Source organism: Harpia harpyja, chromosome 15 (genome assembly GCF_026419915.1).
Source record: "Harpia harpyja isolate bHarHar1 chromosome 15, bHarHar1 primary haplotype, whole genome shotgun sequence".
NCBI lineage: Eukaryota > Metazoa > Chordata > Aves > Accipitriformes > Accipitridae > Harpia > Harpia harpyja.
The window spans coordinates 29,536,738-29,555,364 of record NC_068954.1 but is presented as its reverse complement, the minus strand read 5'-3'; the positions used below and the strand labels follow the sequence as shown (position 1 = coordinate 29,555,364).

Below are 18,627 nucleotides of genomic sequence, written 5' to 3'. Positions count from 1 at the left end.
CAGAGTCAGGCTCTGGTACGGCTCGGGGCAGCGGCAAAGCCCAGCATCGCTTCTGCGCCGGGGAAAACTGTCTGATTTCTCCCGTTATCGTCCCCGAAATGATCCCTGGGCCACTGCGGCCCCTCCTTGGTGCCCCGTGGTGCGACCCCCGCAGCACCCCACCCTGCACCCCCAACCCCCCGGCCTCCCCATGGTCCCCACTGCCCCACAGCATCGTCATCCCCAGCTCCCCACGCTGGACCCCACGGGCGTCCCTACCCAAGACTGGGGCGATGCGGGGCGGGGCTTACCGTAACGGAGGCGGAGTTTAGAGCATAACGGGGCGCGGTTATGCATAGAAAGGGGTGTGTTCTCCCAAACGGAGGGGCGTGCCCAGCGCTGGCCCCGCCTCCCCCGAGGGCAGATATAGCGGCGCGCAGAGCGGCGCGGCCCGGCCATGACCCTGCGGCGGCTGCGGCGGCTCCGGCCGAAGGAGGAGGATGCGGCGGCGGCGGCAGCCCCGGAGCGTCCCGGTCCCGCCGAGGTCTACCGGGCATTGGCTGTCGCCGGTGGTACCCTGCCCCGGGTGCGAAAGGTAGGGCTGCCGGCAGCCCCGGGCGCGGGGGGGGTGGGGGGAGATTTACTGGTGTGCCCCGTTTGGTGCACCGGGGCCGGTTGGGACCGGCAATGGGCTGGGGAGGAGTGGAGGGGACCGGGGGTGCGGGGTGTCCCTGTCCTGTGCGGCCACTGGTGCCTGCACCCTGTAGGGCTGCCTCGGCGTCTTCTCCTGGGCTCTTGTCCTGCCCCGGTGTCGTCCCCGTGTCCCTCCCCGTGTCTCCATCCTGCCCTGGTGTCCAGGTCCTGCCCCGGTGACCCCCCCCAGCCTCTTGTCCTGCCCCAGCATCTCCCCACCCCGGTCCCATCCTGCCCCAGCATCTTCCCAGTGTCCCCATCCCGCTCCAGTGTTGTCCCCCTAAGCGTCACGTCCTGTCCCAGTTCCTCCCCATGTCCTGCCCCAGTATCTTCCCTGCGCCCCCACCCCAACTTCCCCCCCAAGCCCCACATGCTGTCTCAGTTCCTCCTCACGTCCTGCCCTGCAACCTTCAGGGCGCAGGGACAGGCCCCCACCCCGGTGTACGTGGCCATGTCACCGCGACAGGCATGTCCCCGTGGTCCCCGGCCTCTGGCCCGCAGGGAGGGCACGGGAACGGGGCACAAGGTACCCCCAGGGCCTGGCTTGGTGGGACGCAGGACCATTTGCCACTGCACCCCTGGGAAAGCCCCTCTCCGGCAGTGCCGGGGCTGTCACCGCCCCGACGCTCCCCCCGGCCCCGCGGCGCTTCCTGAGCGTCGGGGGGAAGCGAGAGCGGAGCTGACATCCGGAGCAGAAGTGGCTCTCGCAGCCGTGCTGGCGCAGGCCGGGTCACGTGCGGCAGCCTGGCTCCCGCTCACCGGCCAAGGCCACCACCGGAGATGTCCCCGAGGGGGGCTGGGGTGTCCCGCGTCACCTCCCTGTCACTGGGGTGACGTGGGGGCCCGACGTGACGGGCGGCAACTTTCCCTATGGCGAACGCACCCAATTCTGGTGGGTTTGCACTTAAATGCCTACGGATGCGTTCAGGATGGCCAGCCACCGGGTTGGTGACACCCGCGTGGCAGAGAGCAGAGGGAGCTGGTGGCACCCAGCCACCACCAAGACGGGCCACATGCCACTTTCGAGGCAGACCTCACGGTGACGCCAGCCGCACCGTGCCGGGGCTGCCGGAACCCAGCGGCCACGGAGGGGCATTTGGGGACAGCCCTGTCACCTCCTGCCCTGCGGCGAGGGTCCTGCAGTGCCCAGCCGGTCCCTCCACCCGCCCACGCCTCCGTGCCCTCCACAACAGAGACATTGTCTGGGCCGGGGAGGGGGGGAATTTTGCATGAAAAAACACGACTTTGTGACCACAACAGGGCCCCTCTGTGCCCGGGGCCCCCCCCGGAGCGTGGCGTGGGGTGGGGTGCGGCACAGACTGACGTCAAAGCATGGGGTGAGCGTGGAGCAGATGTGAGGGTGGCTTTGAGCACCGATAAAAGCCTCGTTATGCCCAGCCGGCGGGGGGGGGGGGGGGCCGCAGGGCGGTGGGTGCACCCGGGTGCTGATTCGGTGCCGGCTTGGCACGGTGCTCCCCAGGGGTTTGGTGCTGTCCTGATGGGACACCCCATTTCGGCTGTCCCTGGATGGGGTGGTGGGGGGACGTGCCCCAGGACGGTGTCCCCCGCTGATGGCTCTCCCTCTGCCGCAGGGCGCGGGGTTCAGGTGGGCGTCCCCAAGCCAGTCCCCGGAGGAGCACAGGTAGGGACAGGGGTCTGGGCCCTGCTGATGGGGGGGACACGCAGGAGTGGGGCTGGGGTCTGTGTCCCAGTGGGTCAGGGCTTGGCCCTGGGACACTACTCTGCTCTGGACACCCCACGGGGCCTGGAAATGGGGGTGATTTTATGGGGAAACCTGGGGCAGGTGAGAGCAGCGATGGGGTCACAGCTCCCTCGGGGGCCCTGACACCCCCAGACCCCACGGGGACCCTGCCCAGCACCCATGGGACAGGCTGCAGGGCTCAAGGCCAACCTGGGGGGGGTCCCATTGTGGGAAGGGGGGTCCTGTCCTTGGGATCCTGCCCAGCACAGAGAAAACCCAAACCCCGAAGCAGTGTTCCATTAGAGAAGTGCCAAGGGCTCGGCGGGCGAATCGGTTTGGGGGGTGCCAGGGCCTCTGCCTCGTCCCTGATCCCCATGTCCCCCAGGAGGGTGGTGACACTGGAGAAGAAGGCAGAAGAGACCTTTGGCTTTGAAATCCAGGTGGGTGCCATGCCGAGCTGTGCCATGCCGTGCCATGCCATGCCGCGCCGCGCTCCCCACCATTCCAGCCCGCACCTTGCTTTGCATCGAGGGTATTTTTAAATTGTCTCTGAGCCAGGGTTTATTTTTAGCGGTGACGGAGCTGCCTGGTTACTGAAGCTTCCCCTGGCCATGACGGCGGGGGCGGCCAGGGGGGCCCCTGCTTAGGGTGCAGCCATCAGGGGTGAAACACCCCCCCCCCAGGACCGGGATGCTGCCCCGCATTGCCTGGCAGCAATTAAATGCCGTAATTGCTGCCTCGTGGCTGTTCTGTGGGGGGTTCAGGGGACACCCCGGGGTTGGGGGGGTCCCTGTGCCCCTCACCAGCCCCCCCGTTTCAGACCTACGGGCTGCACCACCAGGACAGGAAAAGCGTGGAGATGTTCACCTTCGTGTGCCGGGTGCACGGCGGGAGCCCGGCCGAGGCGGCAGGACTCAAGGCCGGTGAGCGCATCCCCGGGGGGGCCGGGGGGACCCCGGCAGTGGGGACCGGCATCCCTGAGCCCGTCCCCCCCCGACTCTAGGGGACACGATCACAGGGGTGAACGGGCTCAACGTGGAGGGCATCCGGCACCGTGAGATCGTGGAGATCATCAAGAGTTCAGGCAACATGCTCCGGTGAGCTTGAAGTGGGGGGGGGGGGTCGTGGGGTGGCCCCCAGCCCCCCGCACTGACAACTGCTGCTCCCCAGCCTTGACACACTCTACGGGACATCCATCCGGAGGGCTGAACTGGAAGCCCGGCTGCAGTACCTGAAGGTGAGGGGGAGAGAGATAAGGGGGGTCAGTGTGGAGCTGGGGGGGGTCACTGGGGAGCTGGGGACCCCCCATGGGGTCCTCATCCCCCTCCGCTTCCCTGCAGCAAACACTTTACGAGAAGTGGGGGGAATACCGCTCGCTGATGGTGCAGGAGCAGCGGCTGGTGCGGGGTGAGTGGGGGCCGGTGGGGGGGGGGTGTTGGCTGTGGGGCACCCCCCAGCCCCCCCTAACCCCCCAACCCCATGTCCCCCATTAGGCGTGGTGGCCAAGGACCCCAGCATCTACGACACGCTGGAGTCGATCCGCTGGTGCCTTCAGGGTGAGGGGGGGCTCCCCGGCGGCTCCCCCCAAGCCAGCGCCTGCGGCAGCGATGATTCCCTCTACCAAACCTGCCTCTTCGCCTCCGCCGACTCGCTGGATGGGGACAAGGATGGAGACAAGGACGGGGACAGCGGGGGTCCTGCGCCCCCCCCCCCCACGCCCCCGGCCGACCCTGGCCCGTAGCGCCAGCCTCAAGTGTGGGGGGGGACCGGGGGTCGCGGGGCGGCTGTGGGCCCGGGCTGGGGACCCCGGGGAGGGGGCGGCTGCCCCCCGCAAGGGCCGGCACAGCAGCTTTCGCCGGCGGCTGCTCAAGTTCATCCCGGGACTGAACCGGGCGTTGGAGGAAGAGGAGAGCCACCTCTAGCTGGGGGGCACCGCTGCCCCCCCCCCCCCCAGGCCTATTTATTTATTTATTACAAGGGGCTGCGTGCCCCCCTCCCCGGGGGCCGCTGGAAGGAACTCGGGGTCAGCCCCGGGGGTCCCGGCTTGGCCCCCCCCAGGCCGTGGGGGTCACGGCACTGAGGGACGGACACGCGGGGACCCTCCCCGAGGCAGCTCACGAAGCCACCGCTCATCTCAGGAATCGGTGCCCTCCTTACCGGGGGGCATGGTGGGGGGCCCTGCGTGCCCCCCAGCTCGGGGGGCCACAGGGGTCCTGCCTCGCCGCCACCCCGGGGGCTTTTGTACCGCGCCGGCACGCTCGGCGCTCACCAATACAGAGACTTTTTGCAGCGGCGTGTGGCTGTGACTGGGGGGGGGGGGGGACAGATCCCGTGGGGATGGTGACAGGCTGGCTGGGGGGGGGGGGGTCCATGTCCCCTGGGGGAGACCACCGGGCTGCAGCCCCCCTCGGCCCCCGTGCTTCCCCCTTTGCCCTCCCGCCTGCCGGCTGGACCCCAGGCAGGAAGGCCTTGGGGTGACCGACGTCACCTCGGACCTCGCGTGGGCTCCTGGGGACACCCGTGTCCCCCCCACCCACCGCAGCCCCCGGTGCCGTGGGCCATGTCCCGGTGCTCCGGGGCCCCAGCCAGGCTTTTCCTGCCCAGCTTCCTCCAGCAGCCGTCGGGAAGCGGGTCCCACCCGAGACCTTCCGGCTGCCGGCGGCCGGGGTGCCCACGGGGAGGAGGATGGGCACTGGGGTCCCCCCCCACCCCACTCCCTGCCCCGTTGGCCCTCAGTCCCACTGAAGCAGCATCCAAAGGCCTTGGGGGGGGACGACAGAGCCCCCCCCCCAGCTGCTGCGGCAAGCACCCACGGGTGCACAGGGGTAGGCTTGCACGGGGATTCCCTTGCACGGGGATTCCCTTGTACGAACGCTCTATGCGAGCACCGAGACCCCCCAGCCCTCTGCCGCAGGCTCCGTGCCTCAGTTTCCCCACTGGCTTGTGACTGTCCCTGGCCGGGCCGTTGCGTGTTTGGGGAGTTCTGGGGACCCCCACCTCTGAGCTCCTGCACCCCACAGCCAGGGCCCAGGGTGTCTGGCCATGGCTCAGCCCCCCCCCACCCCAGACCCCAGGGGGGTCTGTCGGAGATTTTGGGGATGAGAATCATGGGGCCGTGGGTGTACGTGTGCTGGGCGTGTGTGCTGCAGGGCTGCGTGCGCACACGCGTGTTGCACGTGTGTGCGCTACAGAGCTGCATGTGTGTGCATGCTGCATGTGCACACGTGTGTGCTGCGTGCCTGCGCGTGTGCGTGGGGCCCCGGCCAGTTCCCCACCGCTCTCCTGCCTTGTCCCCGTTCCAGGACGGCTCCGTGCTTGGACATTTATGGTCTGGCTCACGGGGCCACGCTCACAGCCCCGGCTCACAGCACCCGCCCGCACGCTGCCAGGATCGGGGCACCCCATCCCTGTCACGGGACCCCCCCCCACCGCGGCAGCTGCCACCCCACACGGAGCTTTTTTTAGCCCCGAGCTGAAGCTGCGTGTGCCCGGGGCTGGGCAGGCACCGGCTGGACACCGGGGTCACGCATGGCACCGGCTGAGCTGGGCAGTGCCAGTGGGGCCGGGGCTGCGGGGTACGGCCCGGGAACGCCCGGGAGCAGCCTGTCATTACCGACAAATATAGGTCCAGGGCAGGGAGCCAGCACCGGCCCGTGGGCACCCTGCAATCACCGCCTGGCCCGTGGGCACCCTGCAATCCCCTGACGCCCACCCAGCCCGTGGGGACCCTGCAATCCCCTGACGCCCACCCAGCCCGTGGGCACCCTGCAGTCCCCTGACACCCACCCAGCCCCAACCACACGGGTCCTGGGGGCAACGGGAAGGGCTGGCTGGTGGCCACCATGTCCCCATGTCCTCACCGGGGGTGTCGGGGTGGATCCGGCACACCAGGGCCGGTGTGACCGGGACTCCCCCCGCACACCCCCCGTGGCCTTGCAGCGGTGACCGGGCTTCGGTTTCCTCCCCCGGAGCCGGCCTGGGCCCCGCGGCCTCTCCCGGGGTACAGCTAATCCCGGGTGCGGGGGCTGCCGGTGTCACCCTTCTGCCGCCGGCAGCACCGTCACCGGCTCGGCCACCGAGCGAGGGGGTGCAAGGGGGCTGTCACCAGCCACTCTCTGTGACCCCAATGGCTTTGGGACCCCCATTGGCTCCGGGACCCCCAGCCTGACCCTTCCCCCGGGGCTCCTGGCCGTACCCCCGGGCTAACACCAGCTGTAACCCCCCCCCCCCCCCGGTTTGCCCCAGGCTGAGCCCCCGGTACCGACCAGCACCTCTCGCGGTGTGCAGGGACCCCCGTAGGTCCCGGTCGAGCCCGGGGGATCCCCCGTGGAGGCGGCCCCGGTGATGCCGCGGGGATCCCGGGGACGTCAGCGGCCAGGTGTGACGTCACGGGGCCCCCGCCTGGGACGGCCGGCGAGCGGGGGGCCTCGCGGCGGCGGCAGCCGGGACCGGGGCGAGGTAACGGGCGGCGGGAGGAGGCGGGTGACGGCGCCCGGTTCCGGCCCGGTACCCCCCGTACCCCCACCCCCCCCGGACTCCCGGTGCCGCAGCCCCCCGGTCCCCCTCCGGTGTCGGGCTTCCCCCCTCGCCGCCCCTCGCGGGGGCGGGGGGAGGGGGGGGGGCACTAACGGGGGGGACATTGCCGAAGGCTGGCATTGCTTGGTGGCACTAACGGGGATGGCAGCTCGGGGGGGACGACCGGGCACGGCGGGCCGGGTCCCCTAAGACCCCCGGTTCGCCCCTGGAAGGCGGGTACGGGCGGGGGGTACCGGGGTGGTACCGGAGAGTACCGGGAGGGGGGTACCGGGGGGGTACCGCAGTGGTACCGGAGGGTGCCGGGGGGAGGGGGTACCGGGGGGGTACCGGTGTTGGTACCCGGAGGGGTGCCGGGGACGGGGGTACCAGCGGGGGGTACCGGGAGGGGGTACGGGGGGGTACCGGAGAGTACCGGGACCCTTCCCCACCCATCCCTCGCCCTCCCGCCGGCCCGGCCCGGCCCCGCACGGGCTGAGCTCATCTTTCCAGCCCGCGGGCGGTGTTCCCGGCGCTGGGCGCCCCGCCAGCAGCCGCCGTTCTTTCCATCGCCCCGGCCAGGGTCTCCCCGCCGGGACCGGGCGCGGGGGGGGGACACGCGGGGGTCCCGCCGGGGGAGGGTGGCAGCCCCCCCCCACCCCCCCGGTGGGACCCCGCGTGTCCCCTGCACCCGGGGAGGAGACCGGGGGGTACCGGCACCGGGGATACGGGAGAGCACCGGGGATGGGCGGCTCCGGGGATGCCAGCACTTGGGAGGGCACCGGAGATACCGGTACCGGGGATGGGGGGCACCGGAGATACCGGCACCAAGGGGGTCCTGGGGATGGGGGCACCGGAGATACCGGCACCAAGGGGGTCCCGGGGGTGGGGGCACAGGGGATACCGGCACCAAGGAGATCCCGGCGGATGGGGGCACCGGAGATACCGGCACCAAGGAGATCCCGGGGATGGAGGCACCGGGGATACCGGCCCCAAGGTGGTCCCGGGGATGGGGGCACCGGAGATACCGGCACCAGAGATACCGGCACCAAGGGTGTCCCGGGGATGGGGGCACCGGAGATACCGGCACCAAGGAGATCCCGGGGATGGAGGCACCGGGGATACCGGCGCCAAGGGGGTCCCGGGGGTGGGGGCACCGCAGATACCGGCGCCAAGGGGGTGCCGGGGATGGGGGCACCGGAGATACCGGCACCGGAGATACCGGCACCAAGGGGGTCCCGGGGATGGGGGCACCGCAGATACCGGCGCCAAGGGGTTCCCGGGGGTGGGGGCACCGGGGATACCGGCCCCAAGGGGGTCCCCGAGGATGGAGGCACCGGGGATACCGGCACCAAGGGGGTCCCGGGGATACCGGCACCGGAGATACCGGCACCAGAGATACCGGCGCCAAGGGGGTCCCGGGGATGGAGGCACCGGAGATACCGGCACCAGAGATAGCGGCGCCAAGGGTGTCCCGGGGGATGGGGGCACCGGAGATACCGGCGCCAAGGGGGGTCCCGGGGATGGGGGCACCGGGGATACCGGCACCACGGGGGTGCCGGGGCTGGGAGCACCGGAGGATACCGGCACCACGGGGGTGCCGGGGGTGGGAGCACCGGAGATACCGGCGCCAAGGGGGTCCTGGGGATGGGGGCACCGGAGATACCGGCACCAGAGATACCGGCGCCAAGGGGGTCCCGGGGATGGAGGCCCCGGGGGATGCCAGCACCGGGGGGTACCGACCCCGGGGATACCGGCACCGAAGGGGCACCGAGAACGGGGGACACCGGGGATATACCGACCCCGGGAGGGCCCCGGGTCCTGCTGTCGCCTCCGCCCGTCCCGGTGCCAACACCGGGGCCTCCCTCCCCCGTGTGTCCCGTCCCGTGTCCCCCCCCCCTCTCCCCCACCGGCGGCCCCGGGAGCCCCGGGGAGGGGAGAAAGAGGGGGGGGGGGAGGTGCGGGGGGGCGCCCGCGCTATTTTTAGCCAGGGCCGAGGGGGTATTTTTAGCGCGGGCGCCGCGGTTGCGTCAATGGAACCCCGCGTGCGTCACGGCCGCGCCCCCCGCCGGAACCGCCCCCCCCCGCGCCTTCTACGGCGCCCGCGTGCGTCACGGGCCCGCGCGCCGCCCCGCGCGTCACCGAGCGCTTAAGAGAAAGTAGTGGCGGGGCCGGAGCCCCGGCGGAGCCCGCGCAGCGGCGTCGGCGGCAGCAGCGGGAACCGGAGCGGGAACCGGAGCACCGCCGCGCCGGTACCCCGGGTACGGGAGGCTGGCGGGGTGGGGGGGGGCACCGGGACGCGGGATGTCCCGGGGGTACCGGGGATTAGTGGGGTGCGCGCACCGGGAGGTGCAAGGGGTTGGGTGTCTCGGTGGGACCGGGGGGCTCAGAGCGGTGGGCGTCCTGCAAAGGATATGGGGTAGGGTGTCACGGGTGGCACCGTGGGGGAGCATGGTCGGGAGTCCCCGGTGGCACCGGGGAGAACCGGTGGTACCGGAGGCGAGTCGCGGCGGACGTTCTGCATAGTGCATGGGGTTCGCGGCGTCCCGGCGGCACCGGGGAGGGGGAGCGGGATCGGGGCGTCCCGGCGGCACCGGCGGGGAAGCCGGGTCGGGGCGTCCCGGCGGCACCGGGGAGGGGAGCCGGGTCGGGGCGTCCCGGCGGCAGCGGAGGGAACCGGGTCGGGTGTCCCCGTAGCACCGGGGGCTCAGGCCGGTGGGCGTCTTGCAAAGTGCATGGAGTCGGGCGTCCCGGTGGCATCGGAGGGAGCCAGGGGTCCCGGTGAAAGGGACCGGGCGGTGTGCGCCGGGCAGTGCTGGCACTCGGGGGTACCCGGTAGCACCGGGGAGAGCGGGCTGGCAGAGCGAGGGGTCCCGGTCCTGGGGGTCCCGGGGAAAACCCGACGCCGGGGCTCCGGGAGGAGCTGTACGGGACCAGGAGCCGTTTCTTGGGGCTGTCCCCAGCCGTACTGGGCTACGGGGCCGGAGCCGGGCTGGTCCCCGGTCCCGGGACTCCCCCCCACGGGATCCGACTGCAGCCAGGGAGAGCCCGGGGACTGCGGGGGGCAAAGCCACCCCCAAACCGGCCATCACCCTGGGACCCCCGAGCAAGAGCGGTCATGGAGCCGGAGCGGGCAGCACGGTGTAGGCAGGACTGTGTAGGCAGCAGCGGGGACATTGTGGTGCGGGCAGCAGCGGGGGACATTGCCTTGCAGGCAGCGCAGCGCAGGCAAGCCCACCCGCTGCCCAGGCAGGCCTGCAGCGGGCCGCATTTTGGCAAGGCGAGGCAGCAGGTGCCAGCAGGGAGGTGGGCAGCGTTACCCGCCCCCGGCACTGCCGGCTGCTCTTGCCCGCTCAGGGCCCGGTGCCAGGGGCTTCCACCAGCCCACGCGGGCATTGGCCTCCGGGCCCGGACACGGGCAGCTGCCTGTACTCCCAAACGAGGAATCTGTAATTACTGCCCGGGCCGTGGGCAGCGCTGAGGCCGCTGCGGGAATTTGTGCCCTGTCCCCTGGGGGGTTGGTGGCAGGGGGGACCCCAAATGCCACCAGCGAGCGGGTGAGGGCAAAAGCAGGTGAATAAGGAAGCGGTGACCGCGCTGGGTGCTGCCTGCTGCTTCCAGGCAACCCCACGCCGGGACCGCAGGAAGGGTCGAGGCTTTGCATAGCCCGGCCGGCAATTTGCAGCCGGGATTTGCATGCAGGCAAGGAAAGCTGCCGCCGGCAGAGCCGCTGTTCCCCGCTGCCATGTCCCCAGCATGGCCTCGTGTCCCCTGGTTGCGTGTGGGGACAGGGGGCAGCTGGAGGGGGTCACCATCCCCTCTGAACCCACCGTCTGAGCCCGGCACAGCCCTGGTCCCCGGCAGATGGACACAAACCCCACTGGGGCACCGGGAGTGGGCTGGGGGCTGGTGCCACTCTGTGGGTGCCAGGGCTGGACCCACGCTGGGTATTTTTAAACCCGGCTCCCCAGATGGGTATCGGCTTTCTGGGCACCAGCAAAAGCTGCCCAGACTTGGCTGGGGGGAAGCCGGGGGCCGGCAGGTGAGCTGGCAGCAGTGCCATGCAGGGGCTTCGGCAGATGGGGGCCAGGGGCGGTGTGACCTTTAAAGGTCTGCGAGATGAATTACATTATCGTCTTGCCATCAGGGTCACTTCTGGCTTGGCTTTCAGCTGGACCCAGGACTCCTGTTACGTCTTACGTGGGGCCAGATCTGTGCCACAGTGCCGAGGGGCTGCAGGGTGGGCTCCTCTCCCCGCTGCAGCCGGCGGGTCTGGCTGCGTTTTGCTTTTCCAAAGGGCTCCGAAACGGGTGGTGGGGGGAGTCAGACCCTTGAGCCCTGGTTCAGCCCAGGCTTCGGCTTTCCCCCAGCCAGCCCCGGGGCTCGGGAATCCACCGGCTGCATTCCTCCCTCCTTCCCTTTCGGTGGCTTTGCTAAGCCAGCGTTTTGGGCAATGTCCTTTGCGCCCATTGGCTGCGGTGTGACCTTTTCCCGGGGACGGCGGTGGCCGCCACCGGGCAGCCAGGGGCTCGGAGGGTCTGGCTCCAGCACGAGGGGGATCCTGGGGAAGCCCCCGCGGTTCTGACCCCGTCTCCATCCTCTGCCTGGGATGGAGGGGGCCACGGGGGGGCAGGGACGACGGTGGGGGTCCCCGCTGACGCCCCGCTCTCCCCACAGAGATGCCCTGCATCCAGGCGCAGTACGGCACGGCGGGCGCCGGCCCCTGCGAACGCTGCCCGACAGAGTTTGCTGAGCCCCGACGGTGGCCGTTTCCCCCATGGAGGTGGCCGGAGCAGACCTGGCGGCCGCCCCTGCCCTGCCCAGCTTCAGCACCTTCATGGAGGGCTACGCCGGCGAGTTCGACGCCTTCCTCTACCAGCTGCCGGCCGGCAGCCAGCCCACCGCCGCCCGCTGCCTTCAAGCTGGAGGACTTCCAGGTGTACGGCTGCTACCCCCCCGGTGCCTTTGGCGGGCAGCCAGACGAGACCCTCTCCTCCAGCGGCTCGGACTGTTATGGCAGCCCCTGCTCCGTCCCCTCGCCCGCCACGCCGGGCTTCCAGCCGCCCCAAGCTCCGGGCTGGGAGGGCTCATTTGGGGCGTACTCGCCCCCCACCGAACTACGATGGCGGGCGGCCCTGGGCTGAGCCGGCCAAGGGCGGTGGGTCGCAGCCCCCCTTCTTCACCTTCGGGCCCCCCCGGCACCCAGCCCTGGCGGGTCCCCCGGGACCCTGAAGGGGCAACCAGGCCCCTCGCCCCGCCTGGACCCACGGCTGCTGGACACGGACGCCTTTGCCCTGGCCCAGGGTTCCCCCGGGGGCTTTGCCGGGCTGCCCCTGGCCCCCGCCCTCGCCGCTGCTGGAGGGGCCGGCGCTGGCCCCCACCAAGGCCCGCAGCCCCGGGGCGGGCGAGGGTCGCTGCGCCGTCTGCGGGGACAACGCCTCCTGCCAGCACTACGGCGTGCGCACCTGCGAGGGCTGCAAGGGCTTCTTCAAGGTAAGGGACCACCCCCCCCCCAGTCCACTGTCGGGATGTTCCCACAGTGCTTTGCAGCAGCGGGAGGATGCTGAGGGTCACCCTGGGGTGGAGCAGGGCAGGGAGCGCAGCCCCGGGAGCCCTCCCCACGGACGCGGAGCCGGATGCCGGGTTGGAGCGGGAGACGGGGGAGGACAGAAGGGCTTTTGTTCGGCGGCTTGGTGCCCCAGGCTGAGCTTGGGCCGCTCCTTCCCCGTCCGCAGCGCACGGTGCAGAAGAACGCCAAGTACATCTGCCTGGCCAACAAGGACTGCCCCGTGGATAAGCGGCGGAGGAACCGCTGCCAGTTCTGCCGCTTCCAGAAGTGCCTGGCCGTCGGCATGGTCAAAGAAGGTACCGGGGTCCCATCCTGGGGTGGGGGGTCCCAGCAGGAGTGGGGAGGCCCCACTCTGCAGCCCACCTGGCTGCGCTGAGGACACACACGCTCATTGCACGTCCCTCACCGCAGTGGTCCGGACCGACAGCCTGAAGGGGGCGGCGGGGCCGGCTGCCCTCCAAGCCCAAGCAGCCGCCAGATGCGTCCCCCGTCAGCCTCATCACCTCCCTGGTGCGGGCGCACATCGACTCCATCCCCAGTGCCACCAAGCTCGACTACTCCAAGGTAGGACCGGTACCATCCTGCGCCCTCCCCGGGGCTGTGCCGAGGCCGGATCCTGACCCCGTTCCCATGGCAGTTCCAGGAATCGGTGCCGTGCCAGTTCGAGAAGGAGGACTCGGTGGACGTGCAGCAGTTTTACGACCTGCTCACCGGCTCCATGGATGTCATCCGCAAGTGGGCTGAGAAGATCCAGGGCTTCGCCGAGCTGCCCAAGGAGGACCAGGACCTGCTGCTGGAGTCAGCCTTCCTCGAGCTCTTCATCCTGCGCCTGGCGTATCGGTAAGACCCCGGCACGGTGCGGTGCAGCGGGGAGCCCGGGGCTGTGCGGTTTGGGGGTGACGTGTGGTTGTACCCGCAGCTCCAAGCCGGAGGAAGGGAAACTCATCTTCTGCAACGGAGTGGTGCTGCACCGCCTGCAGTGCGTGCGGGGCTTCGGCGAGTGGATCGACGCCATCCTCGAGTTCTCCCAGAGCCTGCACCGCATGAACGTCGATGTCCCCTCCTTCTCCTGCCTCGCCGCCCTCGTCATCATCACAGGTGAGACCCTCTGCCCGCTCCTTCCCTGCCTCTGTCCCCTTCCCCACCCTGCGGCCATCACCCTGGCCTCACGCCTCCGCGTGTGTGCGTGTGTTTCCCAGACCGCCACGGGCTGAAGGAGCCGAAGCGAGTGGAGGAGTTGCAGAACCGCATCGTGGCTGCCTGAAGGACCACGTGGCGGCGGCCGGGGCCGAGCCGGGCCGCCCCGGCTGCCTCTCCAAGCTGCTGGGCAAACTGCCCGAGCTGCGCAGCCTCTGCACCCAGGGGCCTCCAGCGCATCTTCTACCTGAAACTGGAGGACCTGGTGCCACCACCGCCCATCGTCGACAAGATCTTCATGGACACACTGCCCTTCTGAGCCCCCGGGTGGGGGGGCTGCCACCAGCCCCTGACCTGCCCCCCCCCCCTCCCCCCTTGGGGACATTTGGGTCCCCCCTCGGATGCCTGGGTCCTCTTAGGGACACCCAGGTCCCCCCATGTGCCTTCACGGCGCCAGGCGCAGACGCACAGCACCGCCGATGCCTTAACCCCCCGGGGGGGGACATCGCTGGTGCGGTGCTCCCCTTCTCCACTGTAAAAAAGCCCCCATTGTAAATAGCGAGCGGCCCGGATCCTGTACAGAGTGGGGAGCGCGGGGGTGAGGAAGGGGCTCCGGCCCCCCCAGCCTCATCCCCCTCCCCTTTATATTTTTTTCTTTTTTTTTTTTTTTTTTTCTCCTCTTTTGGCCATTTTCTGTATATAAACTTGTACGTACATTGAGAGCCAGTGACAGGGCTGTTTCTCTCGTGCGTCTCCCCCGGTAATATCATCTGTATTTAATATACGGTGATTTGGAAGGGGGGGGTGACAGAGGGCTGGGGCTGGGGACAGCTGGGGTGCCGGAGCTGCACGTTGCCCACGCCGCTGCCCTTGAACCGTCACTCACCCCCGCGGCGGCGGCTGCAGTGGCCCCACACCTGTTGCCCGCCTGATTTATCCTCCCCAAAATAACCGGGAAGCGTGACCGGGTCCCCCCTCCCTGTGTCCCCAGGGATGTGGCCATTGGCAGGGCCAGCCCCAGCGCTGGGGGGGTGGGGGCGGTGATGGGGTTTGGGGTCCCTGTCCCAGGCGGGGGGGTCTCATGGGGCTGGGGACAGGGCACGGGTCCCGGTGCGTGGGGGGGGGACATGCCGAGCTGGCACGGTCCCCCCAGCTTGTCCCCTTCCTCTTACTGGGGACAGCCTGGCCCCCGGAAGCAAATGTTAATGGGGACACCAAGGGCCGGTGCCGAACAAGGGCCACATTGAGGTGCTGGGCCGGGGGGGCCCCGTGGCGGCGCGCAACAAGGGCCCCTCTGTCGTGTGTCCCCCCCCCTCGCCGCCCGCCCCCGCCATGGGGAGAGCGCTGACGCATGGCGAGGCTGCGGCCGGGGGGGGTCGGTTTGTGGGATGCGGGGGGGGCCAGGAAAGCCTCGCGCGGTAGGGACGGGCAGGGGGCACAGGGTGGTCTACCGGCACGGCTCTGCTCCGGCTGTGGGGCAGGAGCAACCGTGCCGTACCGCGTGGCAGGAGCGGCTGCGCCATGCCGTGGGGCAGGAATGGCCGTGCCGCGCTGGGCCGTGCGACGGCTCAGCAGCTGCCCGTCCCAAAGTCCGTCACGGTGCCGACCCACACCGCGAAGCCACCAGGGAGGGCAGCCGTCGGCACGGCGGGGTCACGGCGGGGCGGTGGGTCCCTGTCCCCTTCCCCACGGCACAGGGCTGGCTTCTGCCCACCTTGTCCTCAGCCCCGTCCTTGTCCCCATCCCCTTGGCAGGGACTGCGGCAGGAGGGACGGGGCCAATGGTGCCAGCAGGGCCAGGTAAAAATAGCCCCGCGGCCGGCTCCAGCCATGCCGGTTTGCCCCGGGGGCTGCACGGCACAGACACATGTGTCACGACGTGTGCCCGGTCTTCTGCCAGGTGACATGCCACGGCCACCGCCCTCCCTGCTATTTACACCAGGACACGTGTCCCCACGGCCGCGTGGGCGGCCTGATGCCGAGACCGGACGGGGGACGCTGGCGTGACATGGGGGCTGGTGTCCCAAATCCCCATGGCCCTGTGTCCCCCGTGTCCCCCCATGTCCATCCATCCCTCTGTCCCCCACGTCCCTTTCTCCAGTATCCCCGGTGTCCCTGTGCCCCGTGTCCCCTGTCCCTTGTGTCCATGTGTCCCCCGTGTCCCCGTGTCCCCTGTTGTCCCACGTCCTCGTGTCCCTCCTTTCCCCGTGTCCCCATATCGGTGTCCCCCATGTCCCTGGGGCTCCCGTGGCCCCTGTGTCCCCTCTCCCCATGTACACCCCCGTGTTCTCTCCTTGTCCCTTGTTGTCCCTTGTTGTCCCCCCGTCCTGGGTCATGGCCCTGCGGGGGGGTCACCGGGGTCACCGGGGGTCACCGGACCCCCAGCCCCTCTGCAGTACCGCCGGGGAGCCTCCGGCCCAGGGGGGGCGCTGTGCGCTCGGGAGCGCCCCGAGGAAGTGAGCCGCTCTGCACTGCCCTATGCCCAGCTCTGTGGCGTCCCTTCCCGGAACGAACCAAGCGGGTAGCGATGCGGAGGGGGGGAGGGGGGGGCAAGCCGCGGAACGAGACCTGGCGATCCCATTCCCGGGGCCTCACCGCGGCCTAAAACGGCATCGCTGGGCGCAGCGTTAATGAAACGAGGTGTAGATTGAGGAAACACGGCTGCTGCAGCGGGAGGCGCCGCCGTTTCGGTAAATGGTGGGTGCCGACCCCCCCCTTACCTAGATGGGCTGCCCCACTTCCCTCCTCCCCGCCGTCAGATGGTCGGTGCCGGGCGGTGAGTGCGGGCCCGGCCGGCGGCGCTGAGGGGGCCGCGGCCCCGGGAGAGGGTGAGGGGGGGCCGGGACCCTCGGGGGTGAGGGGGGACGGGGCCCCGGGAGAGGGTGAGGGCAGCTGGGGGCCGAGGGGAGCCGGGGTCCCTCGAGGGTGAGGGGGGTCTGGAGCTCTGCGAGGGGGGAGAGTCGGTGGGGGAGGGCGACGTCTGGGGCCCTCTGGGGTATTTGAGGGGCCCGGACCGGGACCCCTGGGCCCCTGAGAGGTGGGGGGGGCCCCGGACCGTGACGCCTGGGTCCCTGAGAGGTGGGGAGGGCACACACTGGGACACCAGGATTCCCAGGGGGTGAGTAAACGTGGGTGGGTAGAGGGGCTGTTGCCCAAGCGGGGACACAACTCACCCCCCCCTGCCAACACCCTTTTTTCTCTCACAGGACCTGCTGTCGCACCCCCCCCCCCGGAGCCACCCCTGCCATGAATTGCCGTGCGGAGGTGCTGGAGGTGTCGGTGGAGGGTAGGCAGGTGGAGGAGGCCATGCTGGCGGTGCTCCACACCGTCCTGCTGCACCGCAGCACCGGCAAGTTCCACTACAAGAAGGAGGGCACCTACTCCATCGGCACCGTGGGCACCCAGGATGTGGACTGTGACTTCATCGACTTCGCCTACGTCCGCGTCTCCTCCGAGGAGCTGGACCGGGCCCTCCGCAAGGCCGTCGGGGAGTTCAAGGTAAGGGAGCCCCACGGGGACCCATCAGGGACGAAAGCGGTAGTTTAAAATCCTGTAGGCTGTGCCATGTCCTTTCCTGGGAAGGAAAAGTCAGTCCCTGGCCCCCCCTGAGCAGGGCCACATGCTCTCTCGGCAGGACGCGTTGCGCAACTCGGGCAGCGACGGGATGGGGCAGATCTCCCTGGAGTTCTACCAGAAGAAGAAGTCGCGCTGGCCCTTCTCGGATGAGTGCATCCCCTGGGAGCTGTGGACCATCAAGGTGAATGTGGTGAACCTGGCTAACGAGCAGGAGCGGCAGATCTGCCGGGAGAAGGTGGGTGAGAAACTCTGTGAGAAGATCATCAACATCGTAGAGGTGATGAACCGCCACGAGTACCTGCCTAAGATGCCCACCCAGTCGGAGGTGGACAACGTCTTCGACACCAGCCTGAAGGACGTGCAGCCTTACCTGTACAAGATCTCCTACCAGATCACGGACTCCCTGGGCACCTCGGTCACTACCACCATGCGCCGGCTCATCAAGGACACGCTGGCTCTGTAGGACTGGGTGCCACTGAGGCAGGTTCACCCTGCATGGTGGCACCTCTCCGGCGCAGCCCCTGGCTCTTTGGGACAGCATCTCTGCTTGGATCCCTCCTCTCCACCTCCAAAAAGCCTCTGCAAGGAGCTGGACTCAGCCCAGCCCTTAATTGGGGGATGCTGCTGGTTTGGTTTGCACTGCGGGGCGCTTGCCCATCCTGGAGAACCGGCTCGGCAGCTCCCAGGGGTGGTGAGTCCCCGGGGCGGGAGGTGCTGGTTGGCGCGTGCGGCAGCGGCTCGGCGCTGGGCTCGTGGCCCCAGCAGAAAGCGGTGCTGCGGATCAGCATGGGGAGGGGATGACATCCGAACCTCATCCAGCCCCGCCTGCGGCTGGTCTCTAACTTAATTTGCTCGGCACAGCCAGTGCTGGCCTCGTCACCGCATGTCACCCCTCGTGGCACCCCTGTCCCTGGGACTGAGCCACTTCCCTGCGGGGCCCGGAGACGAGCTCACTGCTTCCTCTGGGGCAAAAATAAAGTATTTCTCCTTTCACATGGAGTCTGGTCACGTCCTGGTTGTTGATGGGGCCAGCGTCCATGGGATGGGAGGGAAATGGGTGCCAAGGCTGAGCTGGGGGACCCCACTGTGTCCCCGTGCGGTGGGGCTCACCGGCTGCAGTGGGGAGAGGCAGGGATGGGTAGTGGGATGGGGGGGGCTGACACCCCTGGGCTGGGTCAGTGCTGCCTACACCCTGGGAGCAGTACCCCGAGTGGGGCAGCCCCAGCTGCCCCCCCAAGCACATCCAGGGGAGGGGATGGGGCGAACCCCCTTCTGTGCAGGACTCTGCACTCCTCCACTACACCAAGGGGGGGGGCAAAGCTACTTCCCTCCCCCGGGGTGGGGCATCTACTGGGCACCAGCTTCTCAACCAAGCGAGGGGGGCTGCGCGGGCAGCTAAGACTGTCCCTGACATCACTTAAACCCTCCCTGTCCGTCACCGCTCTGCTGCCACTGCCCTG

The 18,627-nt window shown here is 69.8% G+C and overlaps 3 protein-coding genes across 4 annotated transcripts; all 3 read left to right on the top strand.

Moving 5' to 3' along the window:
• The first annotated feature begins 399 nt into the window (after positions 1-399).
• TAMALIN (trafficking regulator and scaffold protein tamalin) lies at positions 400-4,663 on the top strand. The gene is given in 9 exon segments (XM_052810222.1): positions 400-574; positions 2,265-2,314; positions 2,760-2,814; positions 3,195-3,297; positions 3,378-3,471; positions 3,545-3,611; positions 3,715-3,781; positions 3,868-4,076; positions 4,078-4,663. Coding segments are annotated over 9 exon segments (1,002 nt in total). The 5' UTR covers positions 400-436; the 3' UTR covers positions 4,297-4,663.
• Positions 4,664-8,936: 4,273 nt separating this feature from the next.
• NR4A1 (nuclear receptor subfamily 4 group A member 1) lies at positions 8,937-14,314 on the top strand. Its single transcript, XM_052810094.1, is given in 15 exon segments — positions 8,937-9,147; positions 11,564-11,658; positions 11,661-11,792; positions 11,794-11,991; positions 11,993-12,088; positions 12,091-12,230; positions 12,232-12,379; positions 12,622-12,751; positions 12,867-12,889; positions 12,891-13,019; positions 13,093-13,295; positions 13,375-13,553; positions 13,655-13,708; positions 13,711-13,817; positions 13,819-14,314. Coding segments are annotated over 14 exon segments (1,725 nt in total). The 5' UTR covers positions 8,937-9,147; positions 11,564-11,565; the 3' UTR covers positions 13,912-14,314.
• Positions 14,315-16,347: 2,033 nt separating this feature from the next.
• ATG101 (autophagy related 101) lies at positions 16,348-18,160 on the top strand. Of its 2 annotated transcripts, none has more exons than XM_052810283.1 (3): positions 16,348-16,367; positions 16,798-17,089; positions 17,226-18,160. In XM_052810283.1, the coding sequence occupies exons 1-3, from the start codon at positions 16,351-16,353 to the stop codon at positions 17,628-17,630; spliced, it is 714 nt and encodes a 237-aa protein (XP_052666243.1). In that variant the 5' UTR covers positions 16,348-16,350; the 3' UTR covers positions 17,631-18,160. The 2 variants fall into 2 exon arrangements, with proteins under 2 accessions (XP_052666243.1, XP_052666244.1); XM_052810284.1 differs by having other exon boundaries at positions 16,348-16,419.
• The last annotated feature ends 467 nt before the right edge of the window (positions 18,161-18,627 follow it).